The sequence below is a fragment of the Mustelus asterias genome, chromosome 4, assembly GCF_964213995.1.
Source record: "Mustelus asterias chromosome 4, sMusAst1.hap1.1, whole genome shotgun sequence".
NCBI lineage: Eukaryota > Metazoa > Chordata > Chondrichthyes > Carcharhiniformes > Triakidae > Mustelus > Mustelus asterias.
The window spans coordinates 137619557-137646728 of NC_135804.1; the positions used below are offsets into that span (position 1 = coordinate 137619557).

A 27172-nucleotide genomic window follows, 5' to 3' on the forward strand; every position below is an offset into this window, starting at 1 on the left:
TATGGAGTCTGCACCTTCTCCCCGTGTCTGCATGGGTTTCCTCCGGGTGCTCCGGTTTCCTCCCACAGTCCAAAGATGTGCAGGTTAGGTGGTTTGGCCATGATACATTGCCCCTTAGTGTCCCAAGATGTCTAGGTTAGATGGATTGGACACGGTAAGTGTGTGGGGTTACGGGGATAGGGTGGGGGAAAGGGTCTGGGTAGGATACTCTGTCAAAGAAAGTCGGTGCAGACTCGATGGGCTGAATTGCCTCTTTCTGCACTGCAGGGATTCTATGATTTGATTCTATGAAGTTTTGACGAGTTTCTGTAGCGTACTCTCTAAATAACAGCCGTTGTAACTGCAGTGTGCCAGTGGTGGAGGAAGTGGATGTTTAATAATTGGTCCAAGGATCTACTGCATTGCATTACAAAATCAAATCTCAAATCTATTTTGGCATAAATGAACAGCTTACAGAGTACCCTTACATCTGTATGTGTCCGTGTCTTATTGTCAGTTTGAATAATTAATACGGAGACACTCGCTTGACCTGGCAATGTAACCACAGCACAATTGATTTGAGGTAACCCTTTCCAGCCTATGACTCTATGCTGGTGGGTTTGATGCCTGTGGAAGATTTTGATTTGATTTGATTTATTATTGTCACATGTATTAGCATACAAGGAAAAGTATTGTTTCTTGTGTGCTATACAGACAAAGCATATCATTCATAGAGAAGGAAGCGAGAGAGTACAGAATGTAGTGTTACAGTCATAGCTAGGGTGTGGAGAAAGATCAACTTAAAGCAAGGTAGGTCCATTCAAAAGTCTGACAGCAGCAGGGAAGAAGCTGTCCTTGAGTCGGTTGGTACATGACCTCAGACTTTTGTATCTTTTTCCCGACGGAAGAAGGTGGAAGAGAGAATGTCCAGGGTGCGTGGGGTCCTTAATTATACTGGCTGCTTTGCCGGGGCAGCGGGAAGTGTAGACAGTCAATGGTTGGGAGGCTAGTTTGAGTGATGGACTGGGCTACATTCTCGACCTTTTGGAGGATAGGATCCCATTGAACCAAGAACAAAGAACAATACAGCACAGGAACAGGCCCTTCGGCCCTCCAAGCCCACGCCGCTCCCTGGTCCAAACTTGCCAGGAGTGTTGTCAGCTACCAATACTGCTTTGCGTTTCTTGAAGATCAGGTTGAGTGGGCAGAAGTCAGTCAACCACTAAAGTTTTATTTTGTTCTCTTGTTAACGTGTGTGTTATCTCCGAACAGAATGTAGCAGGGCAGAAGTGTAGCAGACAGCAGGAGTGTGCAGGTGGCCCCAGTGTGATTCAGGATCTCCCAGACCTCCTTCAGCAAGGCCACTCTCCAAACACCTCAGCCAGTCAGCAGGGATCGGAACAAACCCCTCAGCCACTTCACAAGACTGCAACTAACCAGGCATGTTTTACAAAGAGCGATACAACTGCCCCGTGTGATATCAGCCACTGGTGATAGACAGAAATTTACGTGGGCTCCTCCCTAACTCGTAATGCAACCCGTAGCTTATGTAAAATGACATTAGTCACACAAAAAGCTTCGAGATAAATGGCACCCAAATTCTCAAAAAATATTTTTGTTTATTTAATCTGAAATGATTTACCTGTCCGGATTTGTTTTTAATTTTTCATGGGATCAGACTATCTCTGGCAAAACCAGCATTTGTTGCCCGTCCCTATTTGCCCTTGAGAAGGCAGGAATATAAGTCGTTCTAATATGCGTGCCTCTGTAATACGTATCATATGTGTAAGTTGCTCCACTCTTTGTATGATTGCCATTCTGTTAAAACATATAAAACGTTGCTCTGCTGTCTACCCCTTCCCTACAATTAGATAAAAAGCACAGTCAAAAAGATAAGGCCTGTGTAATAGAAGTTACAGTAATATAATCTCGGCCTTTTGGCTAAGATCAAATGTAGTCTGCTGATGCTGCACTTGGTAGTGGTCATTGGGTCAGATTATAAGCTTCATATGAAGCAATTTTTAAAAGCAGCATCTCGGCCTTTTGGCTAAGATGCAAATGAGATCAAGCCTTGGAGGAGGAATTCTCCGCCTGCTCCAATCAGCTTGGCTCATGTAGATCAGGCCCAGGACAGGGTAAGTGGTCGCTTGCCCTGTCTTGTCAGCCTGGATCGAAAATGTCTCAACTTGTTGAGACTCTGAATTGGACTTGATTTGATTGAATTGGAAAAGTATAAAAATATATATATATAATCCATTCTGGAAGCCTTCTGCGACTGCAGCATTCTCTGTTGCAACATACGGAACTACACAGTAAATGTTTGGTCAGAGTGATGAATTGGGGTAAATTACACAAAGATCTCTCCAATCTCCAATTTTTCCTTAAGCAGTCTTTTGCATTTACTGATGTAACGTACCTGAATACCTGTTTTGAGAGTTTTCTGAATTATATTCTTCCACCAAGCCATAGGCCGGAAATCTCCGGTCTCGCTTGCCCCGCCAGCGAGAATGGAGAATTTGGCGCTCAGCCGAGAATTCCGGCCTTAGTTTCCCTTCCTGCTTGCTTGCTCTTCTCTGCCCTCCTCCAATTCTGGAGGAATTATCTTCTTCCTCTCTCCTCTGCTGCTTATTTTAATCATGCCTTAGGTCTTAACCTCTGGAATGCCCTCTGTTAATCCCTCTACCTCTCTCTCGTGTTTTAAGATGGGCTTTAAAATCTATTTCTCTGTCGAAGATTTTGAGCGCATTTCGTAAATTCTTCATATATAACCCGGTATCGAAATAGGTTTCGACAATACTCCTGTGGCATATTTTTGCTAGTCGAAGTTGTTGTTGGATGCTCAGAGTACCTGGGCGAGGTGCTAGGGTCATTATGATTGAATTCCAACATGTGGGCGTGTTACAAGTTTTATTTGCTCTTGTTTTCAGAGTCAGTTGGTTGAAAGTCTGCATCCAAAATGTAGCTCTTCGTCTTCTTCTTCTTCCTTCACACCATTCATCGACCCCAGGCTCCTCCAGATCTCCCCTTCCAGTCCTCCAGGGGCACCCGGTATGTGAGAGTAGTTCGGAGATATTGGAAGTGACGCGGTCGAAGTGAATAAAACCTTAATGTCCGTGTTGTGCCTCATCTCTCCCCATTCAGCCTGCAGTAAATCTGAGCCATTCCGACGAGACAACGCGAGGAAGGGATCCGTTGTAAATGTCAATCCGACAAATATACGACCACAGAGCGATACTCCGGAAATCCGCAAGTACAAGAAGAAATTTAACGCAGAGATATTATGTGCTGCTTTATGGGGTAAGATGTGGCTGAGATTTGTCTTAGCTCATTCGTCTTAGATCATTCTGCGTGTAGCCAATGTCGTTATTTACTGCTGATAAAGAGGGTTGGAATAGAATCTTAGAATCTTAGAATCCCTACAGCGCAGAAAGAGGCCATTTGGCCCATCGAGTCTGCACCGTCCACAATCCCACCCAGGCCCTACCCCCATATCCCTACATATTTACCCACTAATCTTTCTAACCTATGCATCCCAAGACACTATAGGCAATTTTATCATGGCCAATCAACCTAACCCGCACATCTTTGGACTGTGGGAGGAAACTGGAGCACCCGGAGGAAACCCACGCAGACACGAGGAGAATGTGCAAACTCCACATAGACAGTGACCCAAGCTGGGAATCGAACCCAGGTCCCTGGAGCTGTGAAGCAGCAGTGCTAACCACTGTGCTACCGTGCCACCCTAAATATGGAATAGTTGTGCCTTCCTTGTGATAATAGGTGAAAAGACAAAGAAGGTTAAAGAGAGGAGTGAAAGAACATGCACTTATTTATACCCAAAACTTTTATTTATATATAAGAACATAAGAAATAGGAACAGGAGTAGGCTGTTTGATCTCTCGAGCCTGCTCTGCCATTCAAAAAGGTCTGATAACTCCACATTACTGCCTGCCCATGCCCTCCACCACCCACCCCCCAACCCCCCTGCCCCCAACCCCTCCATTGTGAGGTCTTCCTAAAACTGAGACCTGGGACAATGAGTAAAAACAAAGGGGGGGAGGGGGGGCGATTCTCCCAGCCCGTTACACTGCTCTGGCAGCGCAGCGGGCCAGGAGACATAAGCGGAGACCATGTAGTGGGCTTCACGCTGGGTGCCACAGCCTTCACGCATTTCCGGCTACTGGATTTCCAGTGTCATCAGCTCCGCACCAGAAATCGGCATGGAGCTGAATAAATTATATAAACCCGCATTTACACCTTAAATGTAAAGTCTCCAGGACCGCGAGCCTCTATCCCCCGCCAGGACTGTTCCACTCCAGTGGGGTTTACAACAGCTCCCCACTAACGGGGAGCTGGCGGCCCAACCCCGCTGGAGTGAAGGGGGGCCATGGAGGCCCCCAGGCGGTCGGGAGTAAGGGGAGGGGTGCCCACGAGCATTACCAGCTTGGCAGTGTCAGCCTGGCCCCTTGGCACTGCCCAAGGGGTGAAGTGGAAATGCCCAGGGGGCATCTTGACACTGCCCATCAGGCATCGAGCAGTGCCAAGGGGGAAGGGCCAGAGGGGCCGGGGCCTATTGGTGGGGCCTCTGGGGGCGATTGATGGGAGTGGAGGGAGTCCCGCTGCCATTATGCACTCGGGACCGGGGGCAGTGATCGGGAGATGGGGGCGTCGCACACTCAGCGATGGGGGGGTTGCTCTGCTGGCCAGCAATTGGACGGCCAGCAGTGTGGGGCTACTGCTCATGTGCCCATCTCCACTCTGACAGATTGGCGCACGCGCAGTGGCCCACTCAGCGCTATGCTGCCGGCCTCTCAGCGGGCATAGGCCCCACCCACTGATTTACATCGCGATTCACACCAGTGCATTGTGTTAGGTGCATTGACCCGAACAGGCGCCAGACTGTGGCGACTAGGGGAATTTCACAGTAACTTCATTGCAGTGTTAATGTAAGCCTTACTTGTGACTAGTAAATAAACTGTACTTTACTTTATTGCATTCTGTAATGGGAGATTCATTTAGAAAATCCTGCTGAAAAAAGCAGCAGGGTTTACTCCAGTTTTTATGCGAATTCGGGAGATTTCCACCCAATGTTTTTCCATGCAATTTCCTGATGCCATCGCTTCGGGGAGAAGCCTGGCATCCCTCTGTGGTTTAATCACCTCCACCAGACGCTCGAGCATTTTCAGCATGGTGGGAGCTCCTCATTGTGGGAAAACTGGAGAAACTTTCCCCCGAGCCCAAAGTTAACAGTAGAGATTTCTGTCTTATACAACAAGATGCGTCCAGTCACAGATTTTAAGTCTCCTGTCTCTTGCCAAGTCCCGTTCACCCATCACTCCTGCGCTCCCTGACCTACATTGCTCCCAATCCATCGATGTAAAACACTCATTCTTTCCCTGGCGCTGTGAGGCAGCAGTGCTAACCACTGTGCCACTGTGCTATTCTAGTACATAAGATCCTGAAGGGTATAGAGAAGCTGGATATTGGAGGGATGTTTCCTCTTGTGGGTGAGTCCAGAATTGGGGGACACTGTTTGAAAATTATAGGGTCAGCCTTGTAGGACAGAGATGAAGAGAATCTTTCTCTTGGAGGGTTATACGATTTTGGAACTCTCTGCCTCAGAAGGCAGTGGAAGCGGGGTCAGTGAATATTTTTAGAGTCGGGGCAGATTGATTCTTGTTAGGCAAGGAAATCAAAGGTCAAAGGAATGTGGAACTCAACACAAAGAGATCAGCCATGATCTTATTGAACTGTTGAGCAGGTTTGAGGGGCCAAATGGCCTACTCCTGCTCCTATTTTGTACGTTCGTATGATGCTCAACAAAGGCTCCAACAGGTGGATGTAACAAATAACCTCGGCGTGATTTGAAGATTTCAAAGGTCTCTTCATATCTTTGTGGTTATTCTTTCCTCAACCAAATCACCAAGATTGGACTTTTAGGTGATTTGCTATTTTTGGGATCTTGCTGTGTACAGATTGGCTGTCACATGCACCCTTATAACATCACTTCAAGGATATGAATAACTTTGGGGTACCGCAAGGGCTTAATTGATGGAATATAAATGTAAGTTCTTTCTGTTTTACAACTCAGGAGGGGAAGACGGAAAGCTCTTTCCTTCCACTGGTTAATTGAATTGCTAATCATTTTCTTTCCAAGCAGTTTAATGTGTTCCGGATCTCATTGTGTGTTCCCCTAAACTCTCTTGATCTTTCCAGGTGTCAATCTGCTGGTGGGCACAGAGAATGGGCTCTGGTTCCTGGACAGGAGTGGGCAAGGCAAGGTTTATTCCCTGATTACTCGAAGGCGCTTCCAACAGATGGACGTGCTGGAAGGACTGAATGTGCTTATTACTATATCAGGTTGGAATATTTTCAAACTCAATGCCTGTTTTACTGACCCTATCCAGATCAGTCAAGGCTGTTGATTAAACTTGTGGATTTGTCCTGCTCACCAAGTTTGAATTTGAATATTTTAAAAATTGCAACCTTGATTAATAAGGGGATCAGGGGTTATGGGGAAAAGGCAGGAGAATGGGGATGAGAAAAATATCAGCCATGATTGAATGGCAGAGCAGACTCGATGGGCCGAGTGGCCTAGTTCTGCTCTTATGTCTTATGGTCTTATGAAGTTGATCTTTCTCTACACTCTAGCTATGACTGTAATACTACATTCTGCATCCACTCCTTTCCTTCTTCCCTATGTACTCTATGAATGGTATGTTTTGTCTGTACAGCATGCAAGAAACAATACTTCTCACCGTATATCAATACATGTGACAATAATAAATCAAATCAAAATGCGGAACATTGGGCCAGAATTTTGCCGTCCCGCCCACCACAGGAATCGGAGCGGGCAAGGGGCGGACCGTGGAAAGGTCCGTTAACCTCGGGCGGGATTTTACGGTTTTGGGACGAGCAAGGCCGTAAAACCCCACCCTTAAGGTTAGGGTTAGGGTTAGAGCATGTGGAGAGCATGATGAATATAGTCCAACACGGGCCTGACCACCTCACCTTTAAATGACAGCAAGAACATTACTTCAACTCAAAGGACATTTTTTCCAGTTTATCCATAAAATTTTCTGGTCTCCTGGTAGTATAGAAGATGAGTATTGCTGAAAGAAGAGGCATGCTGTCAAAACTTTTAATCCTGCACTCATCAGGACAGAACTGGAAGAATATCAAATTTCAAAGGGAACGGCAATTTATAGTGTATGAGAAGAGAGTGCTGATTGGTTGGCAAGTTAACAAAATAACTTATAACATCATAAAGAGGTCAATCAATCAAAGCAAAAACTCCAGTTCAGTCTGTGAAAGCAGTCTCCTGCTATGCTAATCCACAAGTGAATCTTGGAGCTCAGCCAAGCATTTATAAAGAAACAAAACTGTATTAACAGAGACTAATGGCCAGACAGCTGCAATCTTGCACACGTATCCCATGCCAACACCGGGAATGTGAGCAGGAATCCTGGAATCAGGTCCTACCTGCTATTTTTAAAGGCATCTGGAATTGGCCTGACTCTGTAAAAATTCGACCCAGAATCTTTGTGGGTTTCAAATTCTACTCAAGGACTTGAGCAAATAAGTCAAAGAAATCTGACACACCATTGTGGTAGTGAGGGAGTGCTGCATCATCAGGTGTGCTACCGTTTTTGGATGAGATTTTAATCTGAGGCCCCAGCTGGCTTCCCGGGTCGATGTAAAATATTCCATGGCGCCATTCTAAGCACAGCAAGAATTATCCCCAGCTGGACAATATTAATCCCTCAAGCAAACATATTGGGCGGGATTTTATGGCCTTGCTCAAACGAGACCGGAAATTCCTGCCCGAGGTCAATGGGCATTTCCATTGTCCACCTCTCACTCGCTCTGATTTTGTGGCTGGCGGGGCGGTAGAATTCCGACGATTATCTTGGTCATTGTCAAATTGATTTTTGTTGGAGCTTGTTGTGCAGAAATTGGTTGCCATGTTTCTTGCATTAGAAAAATGACTACAGTCCAGATGTGCTTCATTCACTCTTTTGCTATATAAAGTCAATTATTTATTGATAAGAATGTAAGAAATAAGGACGGGAGTGGCTCATTCGGCTCCTCTACCGTTCAATAAGATAATGGCTGACCTGCCTTAACTCTCCTTTCTACCTGCCTCCCTTAACTCCCTTTGTCAGTGAGAAATCTGTCTATCTCAGCCGGCTTGGGTCACTGTCCGTGTGGAGTTTGCACATTCTCCCCGTGTCTGCGTGGGTTTCCTCCGGGTGCTCCGGTTTCCCCCCACAGTATGAAAGACGCGCTGGTTAGGGTGCATTGACCTGAACAGGAGGCGGAATGTGGCGACTGGGGGAATTTCACAGTAACTTCATTGCAGTGTTAATGTAAGCCTTACTTGTGACTAATAAATAAAAACTTTAAACTTTAAGACTTTTCACTTTATATACTCAACAACCCAGCTTCCATTGCTCTCTGTGAAAGACAATCCCAAACACTAACAACCTCTCAGAGAAGAAATTTCTCCAAAAATTTGTCTTAAATGTCCCTATTTTGAAACTATCCCTCGTAGTTCTAGCTTCCCAATGAGAGGAAACATCCTCTCAGCATCGACCCCGTCAAGCCCCTTCTATTTTGACATCATCCACTGTACACTCATGACTCCATTTTTATTCCATTACAGGTTACCTTCCACTAATATGTCAAACGCCATCTGCCAATCTTCTACTTATCAACATTTCAAATTTTTTTAAGTTTTAAGTTTATTTATTATTGTCACAAGTAGGCTTACATTAACACTGCAATGAAGTTACTGTGAAAATCCCCTAGTCGCCACACTCCGGCGCCTGTTCAAGTACACTGAGGGAGAATTTAGCATGGCCAATGCATCTAAACAGCACGTCTTTCGGACTGTAGGAGGAAACCGGAGCACCCGGAGGAAACCCACGCAGACACGGGGAGAATGTGCAGACTCTGAACAGACAGTGACCCAAGCCGGGAATTGAACCCGGGTCCCTGGTGCTGTGAGGCAGCAGTGCTAACTGTGCCATACTGCAGTTCAATATCTTCCTCTCGTGCCCTGTGATTCATATCACTGTTTCCCAAGAATTCCTTTGCTTTAAGCCCTTTAAATCCCTCTGGAAGCTGAGTCTTGATGATATTAAAATGTGTAAATCCACATGACTTACTTCCATCAAGAAAGGACATGTTGCCACACTCATCTCTAGTGAATGCTTTATGGGGGTAATCATCTAAATGTATTAGCTATCTGCTTGACTTCAATTAGATTCCCCATTGGAAATTCTTTGACTTTCTCTTTCGTATTCTGCTGCTGGAAGAATTATTTTTTGCTGCTGTGTTGGCGCCTTCAGTTACATTCACTTTCTTCATCCATCGATCACCCTTTTCACATGTCTCTGAAATGTCCTCTATTATTCCCAAGAAAATTTCTCACTTTTCTTTCTGTTTGGCACGTGTCCCATCCCCACATTTCAGTATCATCTGTAAATTTGGTCACTTTCTATTGTGTTTCTGAATCTAAAATGTCAATGTGAATTAGGAACAAAAGGGATATCCCTGTCCTCTGGAGGCCTTCAATTAGTTCAGCGCCTACCTGTGGCTCCTCACACTGACACACCACCCCTCCTCTCTACCCCCAAACAAGTGGAGATGGGATGTAGTGGTAATATCACTGGACCAGCAATCCAGAGACTAATGCCTGGGACATGGGTTCAAATCCCACTGGGTGGAGTTCCAATTCAGTAAAGAAATCCAGGGGATGGTCTCAGGAATGGTGACCACCTTGTGGTGCAGTAGCGTTCCTCCCTCTGAACTAGAAGCTCTGGGTTCAGGTCCCACCCCAGGACTTGATGGCCAAGGAAGGTGCATCCATAACACAGTCAAACAGGTTGAGATTCAACCCGCAAATCCTTCCAAAGACGCCAATAGCTGACGGTATGAGTGGGAAAGACCTGGTCAGCCATGCTTGACGTGGAAAGGCGCCCCTCAAGCTATAAGCTCCAGGTGACAGACCAGCAACCTGTCCCCGGAATTACTAGCTATGGAAACAGATGAAAGTCTGCCTTAGTGCACCACTGGATGCGGGAAGAGAATTGGAATTGGAATTAGAATTGGAATTGTTACGGTTCAGGTCAGAAACTCCAAAGTGTTTTATGGAGCCCGCCTGGATCATAGGTTTTGCATCTTGAATTTGGCTAGGATAAGCATGATATGTTTCGCTTGAGGTATGATTCAAATGACCCATTAAGGAGCTTTTATCAAACAAAGTTTATTTTGGAGTATAGTTAACATGTATGAAAAGAAAATTAGCAATAATTTTTATCAATTACAACCAAAAGCAAAACAACTACGATAATGTATAATCCTGAACGAATATGTCTAAGATGTTCCAGTCAAACCAAAACCTCCCATAGACAAAACCCTTTAACAAGTTCAGCAAAGTCTAATGCTGACGTGATACTGGAATTGAGTCCTTTGGCTGGAGAATTGAAAACTCTCAATCTTGTAAGTTCCAATGGTCCTCCTGTCACACCCAGAACAGTTTAAAGTCAGAACACCTTCCCAGAACTGGAGCTAAACTCTGGTCAAGCCACCAACACCAGATTTTCTACTCCAGGACCGCAAGACCTTGTTTTCAGATAACCATCAGAATTTCCAAATACAACAGGGAGGGAGAGAAACACTTCTGTTCAGCTTGCTGTCCCTTCTAAAAACCTGCAGCTCAGAACTGAAAATGAAAAAGCTCCTGCCAACCAGTTTTCCTCCTAACAATGCAGGGTCATAAAAATTAACCTCAGAAAGTACCTGAGGCCCCCATTGAAGTCACTTAAGGATCAATACAAGGACTCTCATAGACAGACCAGCAACAATGACATCAGCTAAGGCTGTGAGCTACAGAGAACATGATTTTCTTTTAAAGATACACTAACATCACAGAATGGTGACCATTTCAGCTACGGTTGATGATTGTAAAACCCATCTGACAGGACATCTGCCATCCCTGTCTGGCCTGGCCCATAGGTGACTCCAAATCCACAACAATGCGGCTGACTTTTATCTGCCCTCTGAAATGGCCGAACAAGCCATTCGATTAGGGGTGTGCAACAAGTGCTGGCCTTGTCAGTGATGTCCACATTCCATGAAAGAATAAAAATATAAGCACCAGCTGCCGCCTTGTTTCCTGAGGTCGATTACTTACCCACATCCCTTATTTGCAGTTTCAATAACAACCTTTTAAAGGGACTTTTTGAAAAAGCTGCGTGGAAGTTTAAGCAGACCGCATTGAATGGCTTTCCGCTGTGAATTTGGAATGTAACTTCCTCTTAAAGTCAAGGAAGTTGACCCGATGGGGCCCCCCTGTTCTGTAGTCATGTTAGCTGTTCCTTAACTTATCATTACCTCACAGATAGTCCTCACATTATTTTCCGAAAATTGAGTCATTAATTTCCCAATTATTGGCGAAAGATTGATGTGACTGTCGCTTCCTGTATTGTGTTTACCCTCTTCCTGGGAATAATTGTGTTGGAATATTCAAGCCAGTGGGATATTCCAGTCCTGCTGCAGGTCTCACTGTGGTGAGGGCCACTTTTTTAATGGGAAACCCCATTGGCAATGGTGGGATCAGAAGATCTCACTGCTGGCCAATGGCAGGTCGTCTCCCACCACCACAATGCCTAAAGCGGAATGCATGGAAATTCCTGCTCAGTTTTTTTCCTGTTCTGACGCATGTTCCAATTTTCAGTGACTATTTCATGTTAATGATCATCAATGTCCTCCTCAGTCCTCGTGCTCAGAGATTCATATCACTCTTCCCAACGATATCCTTTCCTTTGAGCCCTTAAACTACCGATGGAAACGCAGTCCTGATGATATTAAAATTGTGAATCCACATGACTCACTCCCATCAAGACAGGGTATGTTGCCACACCCATCTCTAGTGAATTCTTTATGGAGGTAATCATCTAAATCACAGAATCACAGAATTGTTACAGTGCAGAAGGAGGCCATTTGGCCCATTGTGTCTGCACATGCTCTCCAATGAGCATCTTGACTTGGCGCCATTCCCCTGCCATTTCCCCATACCCCTGTTCATTGTTTCTATTCAAATATCATCTCATGCATTTTTGAATGCCTCGATTGAATCTGCTTCCAAAACACTGGACCTGAACCACTCGCTGTGTGAAAAAGTTTTTTTCTCACATCACATTTACTTCTTTTGCGAATCACCTTAAATCTGTGCCTTATCATTATTAATCTTTTTACTGGGAACAGTTTCTCTCTATCTACTCTGTCCAGCCCCCTCAAGATTTTGTACATCTCTATCAAATCTCCTCGTAGCCTTCTTCTCTCCAAGGAGAACAGTCCCAACCTCTCCAATCTATCCTCACCACTGAAGTTTCTCATCGCTGGAACCATTCCTGTAAACCTCTTCTGCACTCTCGCCGATGTGTTCACATCCTTCCTATAGTGTGGTGTCCAGAGCTGTACACAATATTCTAGCTGAAGTCTAACTAATGTCTTTTATAAGTTCACCATAACCTCCTTACTCTTGTACTCTATGTCCCTATTAATAAAGCCCAGAACACTATGTGCTTTATTAACTGCCCTCTCCACCTGTCCTGCCATCTCCGATTATCTATGCACACATACATCCAAGTCACTTTGCTCCTGTACTCCTTGAGAATTTTACTTTTTATTTTATATCATCTCCCCATGTTCTTCTTACCAAAATGCATCACCCACACCTCTCCGCATTGAACCTCATCTGCCACCTATCTGCCCACTTCACCAACTTGCCTATGCCCTTTTAAAGTTTGACACTGTCCTCGCATTTTATACTTCCACGTTTTGTACCATCCGCAAACTTTGAAATTGTCCCCTGTACACCAAGATCCAGGTCATTAATATATATTCAAAAAAGAAAGGGTCCCAAAAAATATCCATTAACTATTACCCCCTGCTTCCTATTATTCAGCCAATTTTTTTTTGTCCATTTATGGGACATGGGCTACGCTGGCTGGCCAGCATTTATTGCCCATCCCTAGTTGCTCTTGGCTAGGCCATTTCCGTGGGCAGATGAGAGTCAACCACATTGCTGTGGCTCTGGAGTCACATGTAGGCCAGAACAGGTAAGGATGGCAGATTTCCTTCCCTAAAGGGCATTCGTGACTCAGATGGGTTTTTCCAACAGTCGACAATGGTTTCATCAGTAGATTCTTGACTCCAGATATTTTTTATTGAATTCAAATTCCACCATCTGCCATGGCGGGATTCGAACCCGGGTCCCCAGAACATTAGTTGAGTTTCTGGATTAATAATGTAGCGATAATACCACTTGGCCATCGCCTCCCCTTCAGTTTGCATATTGCAACCGTCCCTTTTATTTCATTAGCTCTAAATGCCCCCACTGGTCTGTAGTGCGGAACTGTATCCAATGCCTTTTGAAGTGTAATAGATACCTACTCAGTTTCAATTAGATTCCCCATTGGAATCCTCTTTGACTATCTCCTTCACATTCTGGTGCTGGGAGAGTGTGTTTCTGTTGTTTTAGCACCTTCAGCTACATTCATTTTCTTTGTCCATCAGATCATCTTTTTGATATGTCTCTAAAATGTCCTCTGCCGTTTCCAAGGAAACTCCTCACCTTTCTTTCTGTACGATGCGATGTATTTATCCTTCTTATTCCTGCTTATATTGATCCACTTGGGGTCGTGCATTTGAATCTGGTGACTTTAGTTGTGCATTGTGAACTGGGCATAATTAAATAATTTCCCTCTCTGTTTATCGTTCTAACCTTGTGCTTTTATAGATAGCCTGTTTTGAAATGTTTGGTGCTCAGCAGCACTGAATCCCGTATCGTTTGGAACTTAATCGTGTTGTAATTGTAATTACCCATGGGTATGATGAGTTCTATTTTCTGTGTGCTGTCAGAGTCACTTACCATTACAAGTGGAGCTGAGAGATGTTTCTCGAGGCTTCCACAATGCACTCAAGCAGTGAAGCACTCACACTTATACCAATTCTGACTCTAAGCCAATTGAGCAATCCTTTTCTTAAATACTGCTCCAGCACAGTTCTAATGGAGTGCTGCACTGCCGAAGGTTTGATTTGTTATTTATCATTGTCACATTTATTTTTTATTCATTTGTGGGACGTGGGCGTCGCTTCCTGGCCAAGAACTAATGTCCATCCCTAGTTGCCCGAGGGCAGTTGAGAGTCAACCACACATTGCTGTGTGGCTCTAGAATCACATGTAGGCCGGACTGGGTGAGGATGGCAGATTTCCTCCTCTAAAGGACATGGGTGAACCAGATGGGTTTTTCCGACAATGGTTTCATGGTCATCAGTAGATTCTTAATTCCCAGATATTTCTTGTTGAATTCAAATTCCACCATCTGTGGTGGTGGGATTCGAACCTGGGTCCCCCAGAACAGTTTCTCGATTAATAATCCAGTGATAATACCACCAGGCCGTCGCCTCCCACATGAATTGGTATACAGTGTAAAGTATTGTTTCTTGCGCGCTATACAGACAAAGCATTCCGTTCATAAGGAAGGAAATGAGAGAGTGCAGAATGTAGTGTTACAGTCATAGCTAGGGTGTAGAGAAAGATCAACTTAATGCAAGGTAAGTCCATTCAAACATTTGATGGCAGCAGGAAAGAAGCTGTTCTTGAGTCGGTTGGTACATGTCCTCAGATTTTTGTATCTTTTTCCCAATGGAAGAAGGTGGAAGAGAGTATGTCTGGGGTGTGTAGGGTCCTTAAAGGTGCTGCCTTTTTGGATGGGACATTTAGCCAACGTCCCAGCCTCCTGCTAGATCTCAGAGGCACCATTTTGAAGAAGAGCAAGGGAGTTCTCCTGGTGATAATTGGCCAATCTTAATCCCTCATTTGATATTAGAGAAACATCTTATCTGTTCATTATCACATTGCTGGTTATGGAATCTTGCTGTGTGCAAAATGGCTGCCATGTTTCCTAAATTGCAACAGTGACGACACTTCAGAAGTATTTCGTTGGCTGGAAAGTCCTTCAAGAGATCTGGGGCGTGATCTTACCGTCCGCTCACGTCCCGCTGCAGCGAAGACGGAGAATTTGACAACAAACCAATTCTCCGTTCACTGCAGCGGGATGGGAAAATCCTGCTGGTGTGAACGGTTGGAAAATTCCAGCCTTGATGTCATATGAGTGGAGACTAAGTCGGTTAGGACCATTTTCATTGGAGTTTGGAAGAGATCTCACAGAAACTGATAAAATTCTAGCAGGGTAGATTCAGAAAGAATGTTCCTGATGGTGGGGGAGTCCCGAACTAGGGGTCACAGTTTGAGGATAAGGGGTGAACCTTTTAGGACTGAGGTGAGGAGAAATTTCTTCACCCAGAGCGTGGTGAATGTGTGAAATTCACTACCACAGAAAGTAGTTGAGGCCAGAACGTTGTGTGATTTCACGAAGAAATTAGATATAGCTCTTGGGGCTAACGGGATCGAGGGATATGGGAGGAAGGCAGGATCAGGAATTTGATGAGCAGTCATGATCAAAATGAATGGCGGAGCAGGCTCAAAGGGCTGAATGACCTCCTCCTGCTTCTAGTTTCTATGAATAGTGCTGTATAAATGCAAGTCCTTCAAGCCATTTTTAAAAATTATTCTGAGCTAGTAGACCATGGCAAAGCCCTTGTGTTATTTCAGTTTACTTCCTGTTGGGTACGATTGCAGTCACAGTCCACTTCCTTTACCTTCCAGCTGTCTCTGACATATACAATGACAGTCTCATTACATTTCTATTTTACCCTTCCCGAACAGACGCTACCCCTTGACGTTGTATTTGTCTCCATCTACTGGGGTGACCATGTCTCTGTTAGTCTAGTTATATCATCATTTACTGTTTCTCCCGAGTGCATTCTGCAGTTCAAGACTTTCTCCGAGAGGAGATGGAATAAAGCTTTGCCTCACCCCTTTACTTTTGACATTTGAATATGCCCCAAAAATGGAAACATTTACAGGGACTAATTGGACCATTCATTCAGAGAACTACAATCTCAGGTGTCTGGCACTATGAGCAGAATCACATGTGGGAATGCGAAGGTTGCCTATCAAGTTGTGACAGTGTGTACTGATTGATGGCAATCGATTGACCACTTGGGGCCCGATTAGAGATGCTGCTGGGATCTTACAAAACCCGCAAAGTCCCTGGCAGTGGCCTCCCAGCTGCTAGGCCTGAAGCCAACAAAGCCTCCTTTATTTGCCGTCACAAATAATTTCACACATTTTCCCAGGATGCCTCCATCTTGAGGCACCCACGCACTCCGCGGCCTGCTGCAGCAGCACCCACAGTGGTTAGCACTGCTGCCTCACAGCGCCTGGGACCCGGGTTCGATTCCCGACTTGGGTCACTGTCTGTGTGGAGTTTGCACGCTCTCTGTGTGGGTTTCCTCTGGGTGGTCTGGTTTCCTCCCACAGTCCAAAGATATGGAGGTTATGTTGATAGGTCATGTTAAATTGCCCCTTAGTGTCAGGGGGATTAGCAGGGTAAATGGGGTTTTGGGGATAGGACCTGGGTGGCATTGTGGTCGGTGCAGACTTGATGGGCCAAATGGCCTCCTTGTGCACTGTCGGGATTCTATGAATAAGATTCCTCCCTATGATTCCAAATGTTGCCAAAACCTGGATCCACTATTTTCCCATGTGTTCGGTTTCTACTCACATTCATTCTTTTATCAGAGTGCTTGGCTTCAGATCCCTTCTGGTCACCTGCCTTCCCTTCCTATCCTGCCCATTTCCCTGTATTTTTTTATTCATGGAACATGGGTGTCGCTGGCTGGCCAGCATTTATTGCCCATCCCTAGTTGCCCTTGTTCAAAGGGCAATTGAGAGTCAACCATATTGCTGTGGCTCTGGAGTCATATGTAGGCCAGACCAGGTAAAGATGGCAGATTTCCTTCACTAAAGGATATTCGTGAATCAGATGGGTTTTTCCGATAATCGACAATGGTAGATTCTTATTCCAGATATTTTTTATTGAATTCAAATTCCACCATCTGCCATGGCGGGATTCGAACCCAGGTCCCCAGAACATTAGCTGAGTTTCTAGATTAACAGTCAAGCGATAATACCACTAGGCCATCACCTCCCCCAATTGCCCTTTTTATCTGATCCATGATACTTGCCTCCAAGCCCTACACTAATCTCACTCTTCCCACTAGATTATGCTGCCTCTTATCCTGAAAATAATCTGAGGTATCTAAAAGAAGGGGCCCTATCAGTCACAGCACCTTATTTCTTAATTAACTGATTTTTTTACCCATCTTTCTTTTGGCTTTGCATATAGAACTTGGAGAGTCAATTTTCTTTTCCTCTCTTCGTCTGCCGAAAGTTTCTTGACATTCTTCGCTACATCACAACAGTGAATGTGCCTCAGAGATACTTCATTAGCTATACAGTGCCTCAAGATATCCTGAGGTTATGACAGGAACTATATAAATATTAGACTTTCTGGTTTATATTGCTTAACTTTTTCTTTCTCCTAACACCAGCTCACAACAAATTGCTGTAACTTCTTTGTTATTTCACTGGTTCACTTTGATCCATCTCTTAATCACCTCTATTCCTTTTGTTTCTCCTTCTTCCAGCCTGTCGGGGCATGCTGCCCTTGGCCTACTGCCACCCCAAGGGGAGACAGTGACGTTGTGGTGTTGTTTGGACTCGTAATCCAGGGTAATGCTCGGGGAAACCTGGGTCCAAATTCCACCACAGCAGCTGGTGAAATTTGAATAAAAATCTGGAATTAAAAGTCTAAAAATCACCATGAAACCATTGTCAATTGTCATAAAAACCCATCTGGCTCACTCATCTCCTTTAGGGGAGGAAGTGAAAGTGGAAGTGGAAGTTGATTTATTAGTGTCACAAGTAGGTTACATTAACACTCCAATGAAGTTACTATGAAAATCCCCTAGTCGCCACACACTCCTGCGCCTGTTCGGGTACACTGAGGGAGAATTTAACATGGCCAATGTATCTAACCAGCTTGTCTTTCAGACTGTGGGAGGAAACCCACGCAGACACGGGGAGAAGGTGCAAATTCCACACATTCACTGACCGTCCTTCCCCGGTGTGGCCTACATGTGACTCCAGGTCCACAGCAATGTGGCCGACTCTTAAATGCCCTCTGAAATGGCACGGCACAGCGGTCAGCACTGCTGCCTCACAGCGCCAGGGACCCGGGTTTGATTCCCGGCTTGGGTCACTATCTGTGCGGAGTCTGCACGTTCTTCCTGTGTCTGCGTGGGTTCCCTCCCACAGTCTGAAAGATGTGCTGGTTAGATGCATTGGCCATACTAAATTCTCCCTCAGTGTACCCAAACAGGCGCCGGGTGCTCCGGTTTCCTCCAACAGTCCAAAAGGCGTGCTGGTTACGTGGATTGGCCAGGCTAAAATTGTCCCTCAGTGTACCCGAACAGGCGCCAGAGTGTGGTGACTCGTGGACTTTCACAGTAACTTCATTGCAGTGTTAGTGTAACCTACTTGTGACACTAATAAATAAATAAAATTTTAATAAAATGATCCTGGTAGACCACTCAGTTTCAACTCAATCAGAGATGGACAATAAAAGCTGGCCCAACCAGCAATGCCCATATCCCTGAACGATTCTTTAAAAACCTGCTGCTCCTTCACCTTTGCTCATGCGCTCAATGTCACTGAGCAGTCAGAGCCATGTGCAACAAGCCTGCTTCGGCTGATAGCTAAACATAAAATGCTGCAAATATGCATCACTGGAGAGAATCCATCTTCTGGGTCAACGCTCTTTCATCAGGACTGCAATTGGTCTAAGAAATGTAACAGTCCCAAGGCAGAGAAGCAGAGTGCAAAAGGGAAAGTCAGTGATAGAATCATGGAATCCCACAGTGCAGAAGGAGGCCATTCAGCCCATCGATACTGCACCCACCACAATCCCACCCAGGCCCTATCCCCACAACCCCATGTATTTACCCGAGCTAGTCCCCCTGACACGAAGGGACAATTTAGCATGGCCAACCAGATTAACCCGCACATCTTTGGACTGTGGGAGGAAACCGGAGCACCCGGAGGAAACCCATGCAGACACGGGGGGGGTGCAATGTGCAAACTCCACACAGACAGTGACCCAAACCGGGAATCGAACCCGGGTCCCTGGCGCTGTGAGGCAGCAGTGCTAACCACTGTGCCACCGTGCTGTGGTGGAAAGCAGGAGGGATTCCACTGAATGACAGAATTATTTCCAGTGCCGCTGACTGGAAGAATGGGGGCAGAGATTCAGATCTGAACTTGTTGAACTCAATTTAAGGAACATAGGAACATAAGAATTAGGAGCAGGAATAGGCAATTCATCCCTTCGAGCCCGCTCCGCCATTTAACACGATCATGGCTGATCTTAACCTGGTCTCAATCCCACTTTCCTGCCTGCTCCCCATAGCCCTTTATCCCGCGTTTCTTCACAGGCCTGTAAAGTAACTAAGTGAATGTGCGGTGCTGTTCCTTTAGCTGGGACAATACAGCAGGCCGGATGAGCGGATCAGAATGGGAGTGGGATGAAGATTTAAATGCCAAGCAACTGGGTGATCAGGGTCGCTCTTGTTGGTGCCACTGACCAGGTTCCCTCAATCTGAGGATTTACTGCACCTCTGCGTAGCTGGTCCTCAAAAATCAAAGGCTCTCAAAATATTTTAACGCACGAGATGCAGAAGCTCAGCTAATGACTCGCCCATTCATACTCAGCTTCATGCTCACTCTCTCTTTCCTTGATTATAAAAATCTGTCTGCTGGCTGTCTGTAAAATACTGGCGGTGGTTCCTCACCAGGGACAAGTGAAACAGTTGTTATTCTGAAAGGGTCACCGAGCCTCGGCAGCCCCTGTGTCTGATACTGGCTCCTTTGACACAGCACATTTTCAGCACCTTCTTTGATTGTTAGGAAGTGGAGATTCTTACTTAAAGAGTTTGTACAAAATAATTGACTTCTGTGGCATTTATTGGCACCTGTTACGCAGATTCATGGAATGCAGAAGAGGCCCTTCGGCCCATCAAGTCTGCACCAACACGTTAGAAACACCTGAACTCCCACCTAATCCCATCTGCCAGCACTGGGCCCATAGCCCTGAATGTTATGACGTGCCAAGTGCCTCACTTTTTAAATGATGTGAGGCAACCCATCCCTACCACCCTCTCAGGCAGCGCATTCCAGACCATCACCACCCTCTGGGTATGGTGAATGCAAACTAGGGTGCACTAGAAACAACAAAAAAAAGTTCCTGAGATGTTTCCTCACATTTCCCCCCAAAACCTCCTGCTCCTCACCTTGAACCTATGTCCCCTCATGACTGATCCTTCAACTAAAGGGAACAGCTTCTCCTTATCCACTCTGGCCAGGATAAATTGCCCCTTAGTGTCAGGGAGATTAGCGGGGTAAATCGAGGGGGGGTGGGGGAGAAGTTATGGGGATAGGGCCTGGGTGGGACTGTTGTCAGTGCAGACTCGATGGGCCAAGTGGCCTCCTTCTTCACTGTAGGGCTTCTATAATTCAAAGGCATACAACGAGAATTACTGATAATAATCACAAATATACTCGGAGTGACAGTCTACAAATGGGGAGAACACACTGCGTCAGAAGTCCGCATCCATGAGCGCCTGCTGCTAAACCTGTCAAATTCTGCAGTACACATTCTCACCACCTCTTTTAAACCTTCCTTTTACTCTCGTTACATGAGAGATTGCACCCTTCAAAGCTTGAGACTTCATCAAATGAGCTGGGCTTCCAGTTTTAACTCCCCACTGGTTGACCAGTGCTCCCAGATTTTCAGGTTCTGTGACAGGTGCCTTCTCAAGAACAATAAATTCTGGCGCACCCAGCGATGCCCAAATACCATTCATGTATTTTTAAAATCTGATTCTCTGCCATAGCTTGTCATCACCTGCCCCTTCCGGATTTGATTTGATTTGATTTGATTTACTGTTGTCACATAGAGTGGTAGTCATGATGGGGAGAGATGTCTGTGTCGATATGCGCGATCTTCTTGGAGATCCTCTCCACTTGGAGCCGGCAGTTTGCGGTGTCGATGGTAGTCATGATGTGGTTACTGTGTCACATAGAGTCACAGAGTCATAGAGGTGTACAGCATGGAAACAGGCCCTTTGTCCCAACTTGTCCATGCCACCCTTTTTCTTTTAAACCTCTGAGCTAGTCCCAATTGCCCATGTTTGTCCCATATCCCTCTACACTCATCTTACCCATGTAACTGTCTAAATGCTTTTTAAAAGACAAAATTGTACCCGCCTCTACTACTACCTCTGGCAGCTTGTTCCAGGCACTCACCACCTTCTGTGTGAAAAAAATTGCCCCTTTTGTATCACTCCCCTCAACTTAAGCATGTATTAGTATACAGTGAAAAGTCTGCGCGCTCTGCAGACAAGATGAGAGATCACACGACACCCTGTTATAGTCCAACAGGTTTATTTGAAATCACAAGCTTTTCAGAGCGCTGCTCCTTCGGCAGGTGAAGGTGAAGATTTCACATAAACCTGTTGGACTATAACCTGGTGTCATGTGACCTCTCATCTTATCCATCCCAGTCCAACACTGGCATCTCCACATCACTATGCAGACAAAGCATAACGATCATAGAGCACAAAGGAGAGAAGGAAAGAAGAAGGTGCAGGATGCAGTGTTACATAGCTGGCAGGTAAAGAAAGATCAACTTAGTGTGAGGTAGGTCCATTCAAAAGCCTGATGGCAGCAGGGAAGAAGCTGTTCTTGCGTCGGTTTGTACGTGATCTCAGACTTTAGTATCTTTTTCCTGATGGAAGAAGGTGGAAGAGAGAATGTCCGGGGCGTGTGGGGTCTTGAATTATGAAGACTGCTTTTCCGAAGCAGCGGGAAGTATAGATAGATGGGGAACAGAATTCATTTTGATATAAACTGCCTTTAAAGACTTACTTAAAAGGCAGCAGCTTAAAAGTTAAGAATGATTTCAGAAACTTTTTTCTGTTGTTTCTCATGCGTCTTAATTTGTATTCATTTTTTATTGTTTTTATTCCAATTCAATCAAATCAAGTCCAATTCAGTGTCTCAACAAGTGAGACATTCCCGATCCAAGCTGACAAGACAGGGCTCTCACCTCCTGTCTTGGGCTTGATCTACATGATCCGAGCTGATTGGAGTAGGCAGAGCTCCTCCTCCAAGGCTTGATCTAATTTGCATCTTAGCCAAAAGGCCGAGATGCTGCTTTTAAAAATTGCTTTAAATGAAGCTAAAACGTAACCTAATGACTTCAACCAAGCACAGCATGTCGATGTTCCACTTGATCTTAGCCGAAAGGCCGAGACAGAATCCGTGGTTTCCATTATATCGGCACTACTGCTTTCTGACCAGCAGGCGGGGCTGCAAACCACTCAAACAACATCAGAGCCTTGTTCAGAACCTGCAGCAAGAATAATCACACACAACACAGGATTACAAACACTAACATTGCCAACCAGCCGATTGATGACTGTTCATTCCTTACAGAGTCAGTCTGCCGTCAGTCTTACTGTGTAGCAGTTGGCAGTCACTATGATAATGCACAAATATGAAATGAAGGCCAGCAGATACATTCAGGTGAACGTGGATGGTTGGAATCAGAATGAGTCTCACCAAACTAGAACAATGTTGACATTTGGAGAGTAAGAAGTCTAACAACACCAAGTTAAAGTCCAACAGGTTTATTTGGTAGCAAATGCCACTAGCTTTCGGAGCGCTGCCCCTTCGTCAGGTGGAGTGGGAGATGTGACACCAGGTTATAGTCCACTCCACCTGACGAAGGAGCAGCGCTCCAAAAGCTAGTGGCATTTGCTGCCAAATAAACCTGTTGGACTTTAACCTGGTGTTGTTAGACTTCTTACTGTGTTTACCCCAGTCCAACGCCGGCATCTCCACATCATGACATTTGGAGACCCAAGGCTCTGGAAACTTGGTTAGTTAGTTGAAATTAGACAGGTCAGTGACTCAGCTGTGGATCTTCACAGGGGAACCAGTAACTTGCCCATTCTCTCCACCAGTATCAGCTCACAGAGAATCACAGAATTGTTATGGTGCAGAATGAGACCATTTGGCCCATCGCGTCTGTGAGAGTTCTTTAAAAGAATGTCACGGCTTGGTGCCATTCCCTTGCCTTTTCCCCACACCCCTGCATATTGTTTCTATGCAAATAATCATCTAATGCCCTCTTGAATACGTCAGTTGAACCTGCCTCCACCACACCTCCAAGCAGAACATTCCAGACCCCAACCACTCACTAGGTGAAAAAGATTTTTTCTCACTTCACATTTGCTTCTTTTGCAAATCATCTTAAATCTGTGCTCCCTCATTCTTGATCCTATTACAAGCAGAAAATGGTTCTCCTTATCCACACTGTCCAGTCCCCATCAAATCTCCTCTTAGCGTTCCTTCAAAAATAAGGCAACCCTCATGAAGATATTCTGGATGTATTTTCTACAGCACATCCAAGGGCAGCACTGTTGGGGTTTCCTCCTTTTTTTGATTTGGTTTGATTTATTATTGTCACATAAAATCATAGAATCTCTATAGTGCAGAAGGAGGCCATTATATTAGCATACAATAAAAAGTATTGTTTCTTGCGCGCTATACAGATAAAGCATACTGTTCACAGAGAAAGAAAGGAGAAGGTGCAGAATGTAGTGTTACAGTCATGCAAGGCAGCCATCATAAAACTGCTCCATCCATAACGATGCCACACGGTGGCACCGTGGTTAGCACTGCTGCCTCACAGCACCGGGGTCCCGGGTTCATTTCCAACCTTGGGTGACTGTGTGGAGTTTGTACGTTCTACAATACAAACCCTACAGTGCAGAAGGAAGCCATTCGGCCCATTGAGGCTGCATCGACCACAATCCCAACCAGGCGCTATTCCCACAACTCTGCAAATTTACCCTGCTAATCCCCCTGACACTAGGGTCAATTTAGCAATGGCCAATCAACCTAACCAGCACATCTTTGGACTGTGGGAGGAAACCGGAGCACCCGGTGAAACCCACGCAGACATGGGGAGAATGTGCAAACTCCACACAGACAGTGACCTGAGGCCAGAATTGAACCCGGGTCCCTGGCGCTGTGAGGCAGCAGTGCTAACCACTGTGCCACCGTGCCGCCCTTTATATATCTGTGATACATAAAGAGGCCAGTCATTTATTTTCACAGGCATTTCCCCAGTGAAGTCTCTCAGGGGGCAGATCCCATTTTGAACATGTCACGTTGTTCCATTTGTAAGATGCAGACCAGCCTCGGGGCACGAGAGTTCATTGCTGTGATGTTCCACTCCACAGGGAAGAAGAACAAGCTGCGAGTTTACTACCTGTCGTGGCTCAGGAACAAGATCTTGCGCAATGATCCCGAAGTGGAGAAAAAGCAAGGCTGGGTCTCGGTTGGAGATTTGGAAGGCTGTGTTCATTATAAAGTGGGTAGGTACTGCGTTCTCTGAAGATCATTTACTGGCCCAGAATGCTTTGGATTGTTTCCTTTCCTCTTTTGAAGATTTTACTTGCCCGTCCAACCTCGAGCAATACTGATTGTGCTAAGTGAATCTCTATAACGAATGCTGGATGCTTCCAATGGAAATGGGTTCACTGTCCGAAATTCCTGCTTTTGTAATATTTCATTCAACCGTTGATGAATCTCATTATATTTCAACCCACTCCATTCGGCCACATTCACCTCAGTGTGCAGTGGTACCTGGATTTAATTACACAAGGTTATGGGAAAATTGGTATCAGGGCATTTTTAATGCTACAATCTGAAATGTCCAAACGGAATGGTCGGGGATTTTCGCAGTAACTTCATTGCAGTGTTAACGTAAGCCTACTTGTGACACTAATAAATAAATTTTACATTTTTTAGAAGCAGATTCACCAGAAACTTTCAAAAGGGAATTGGATAAAGACTCAGGAAGGTCAATTGTGCAGGGCTGTGCAAAAAAACTAGGGTTGGAGGCGCTGAGGTGAATTATAGGCCGGGATTTTCTGCCCTACCCGCCCCTGATCCTGTGGCAGGTTTTCCAGTGGCAGAGGGAGCGCACCATTGGCCAGTGGTGGGATTTTCCGGTCTCGCCGATGACAGTGGTGTTTTCCATGGCCTACCGGCCAATAGCACCAGAATAGCATGGAAAACCCACTGCAGTGGGGCGGGAATATCTCAGCCATGTAACGGTCACAGCACAGAAGGAGACTTGTTGACCTGTCATGATGGCCCCTTTGCAAGAACAGTTTGGCCAGTTCTATTTCTCTGCTCTTTCCCCAGAACTCTGCAAACTTTCCCCCACAGGTGCTTATTTGAAAGCTACAATTGAATTTGCCCCCTCCTTCATACGATCCAAATCATAGAATCCCTACAGTGCAGAAGGAGGCCATTCGGCCCATCGAGTCTGCAACATTAACAATCCCACCCAGGCCCTGTCCCCGTAACCCCACATATTTACCCCACTAATCCCGGTGACCTACGCATCCCAGGAAACTATGGGGGAAATTTAGCATGGCCAATGCACCTGACCAGCACATCTTTGGACTGTGGGAGGAAACCGGAGGACCCGGAGGAAACCCATGCAGACACGGGGAGAACGTGCAGACTCCACGCAGACAGGAATCAAACCCAGGTCCCTGACACTATGAGGCAGCAGTGCTACCCACTGTGCCACCCATAAATCATATCCATCCACTTGGATCAAAGCTTTTTTTCCTCACGTTCCTTTGCCAATCACCTTAAATTTAAATGGTTTGGCCATGAAAAATTGTCCATTAGTGTCAGGGGGACTGGCAGGGTAAATATATGGGGTTACAGGGACATGGCCTGGGTGGGATTGTTGTCAGTGCAGGCTCGATGGGCCGAATGGCCTCCTTCTGTACTGTAGGGCTTCTATGGTTCTATGAAATTTGTGCCCCAGGAACTGGGCATAAAGCGCAATGAGTGGCCGCGCTGTACGATCCTGACCCAATACAAAATAGATTCAGATTTTCCTCTAAAGTAAGGTTGGCCCTTGAGTTTGGACTTTCACAGTAAGATTTTAACAAGGATGTAAAGCAGAACTTTTTATTGCTGCCGCTCCTGCTGCCGCTGAAGTTTATATTCTTGCCACACTGAATGAAGACACGCAAATACAGCCCCAAATGTTGCCAGCTCCCTCACTTTCCTATCAGAATTGTAAACTTTTCACTTGTGGATTTGGGCCGGCATGTCAGTATTCCAATGCTGCAGGACCTGGATTGTGCCATGCTTAACCTCTTTGGACAATTCAGTCAGTGTCCCACAGGAATCCATCTCACCCTGCTATCACCTCAAAAGAATTTCAGGGGGCGATGACAGCAAACATTTTAAGGGGCGATATTACCAAAAATGTTCTAAGTGCAAAACGCATGTAAAACCGGGAGAAATATGACTTAAAAATCGAATCTTATCCGACTCTGGTAAACAAAAATCTTGACAAACTTGAAATCTGATAGTATGGGGAGTGGGCGGGGCCTAATTCCCCCGAAAGCCAGCTGATAGCAGCAGAGGGTGCAATTGCGCATGTGCAGGTTTCTATGCTGTGCTGCTATCAGCCAGCCTCCGTGGCATAGCACCCCCACCACCCAGAACAATTACAAACCCTCCCCTCCCCCTGGCCTGGAACGATCGAGAATCCCCGCCTCTCCTACTGATCGCTACTGCAGACTGGCAGCCCCTCCCCCACCCCCCCACCCCACAATCCCTACTGCAGGGTGGCAGCGGCCCCCCTCTCCCCACTAATCTCTATTGTAAAGTGGCAGCGGACCCCTGCTCCCACTGAGCAACCCGCCCACAGTCTGGCCCCCTTAGTTGACCCTGCCCCCCTCAGCCCCCACACGTGCCTGGTGCCCAGTGGGCAGTGCCAATGTCCCAGGCAGGCAATCCCAGGGTACCCACTGAACAGTGCCAGGGTGCCAGGCAGGCTGTGTCAGTGTGCCCGGTGGGCACTGCCAGGTGCCAGGGATACCCCCCTCGCCTGCAACCTCCTGGGGAGGCCTCAGTGGCCTCTGGTTCTGCAAGCGAGACCTTCATGTCTGGTCCACTTGCCTCTGTGGCTTCGCTGGGGAAGGTTCTTTCCGGCAAGGCCACAGAGGCAAGTGAGCTCGGGCTATTCCATCCTCGGATCGCTAATTC

General features: G+C 45.9%; 1 protein-coding gene across 3 annotated transcripts in view; it reads left to right on the plus strand.

Moving 5' to 3' along the window:
• The window catches only part of LOC144493006 (mitogen-activated protein kinase kinase kinase kinase 4), a 307127-nt gene that overhangs the window by 217982 nt on the left and 61973 nt on the right, over nucleotides 1-27172 (plus strand). For 2 of the 3 annotated variants that reach the window (XM_078211781.1, XM_078211782.1), the window contains 4 exons: nucleotides 2907-3027; nucleotides 3121-3276; nucleotides 6196-6339; nucleotides 24328-24462. In XM_078211781.1, the coding sequence (XP_078067907.1) occupies nucleotides 2907-3027; nucleotides 3121-3276; nucleotides 6196-6339; nucleotides 24328-24462 (556 nt within the window). Of the gene's footprint in view, nucleotides 1-1251; nucleotides 1420-2906; nucleotides 3028-3120; nucleotides 3277-6195; nucleotides 6340-24327; nucleotides 24463-27172 lie in introns of all 3 variants that reach the window. The other variant, XM_078211783.1, reaches the window with a different exon arrangement.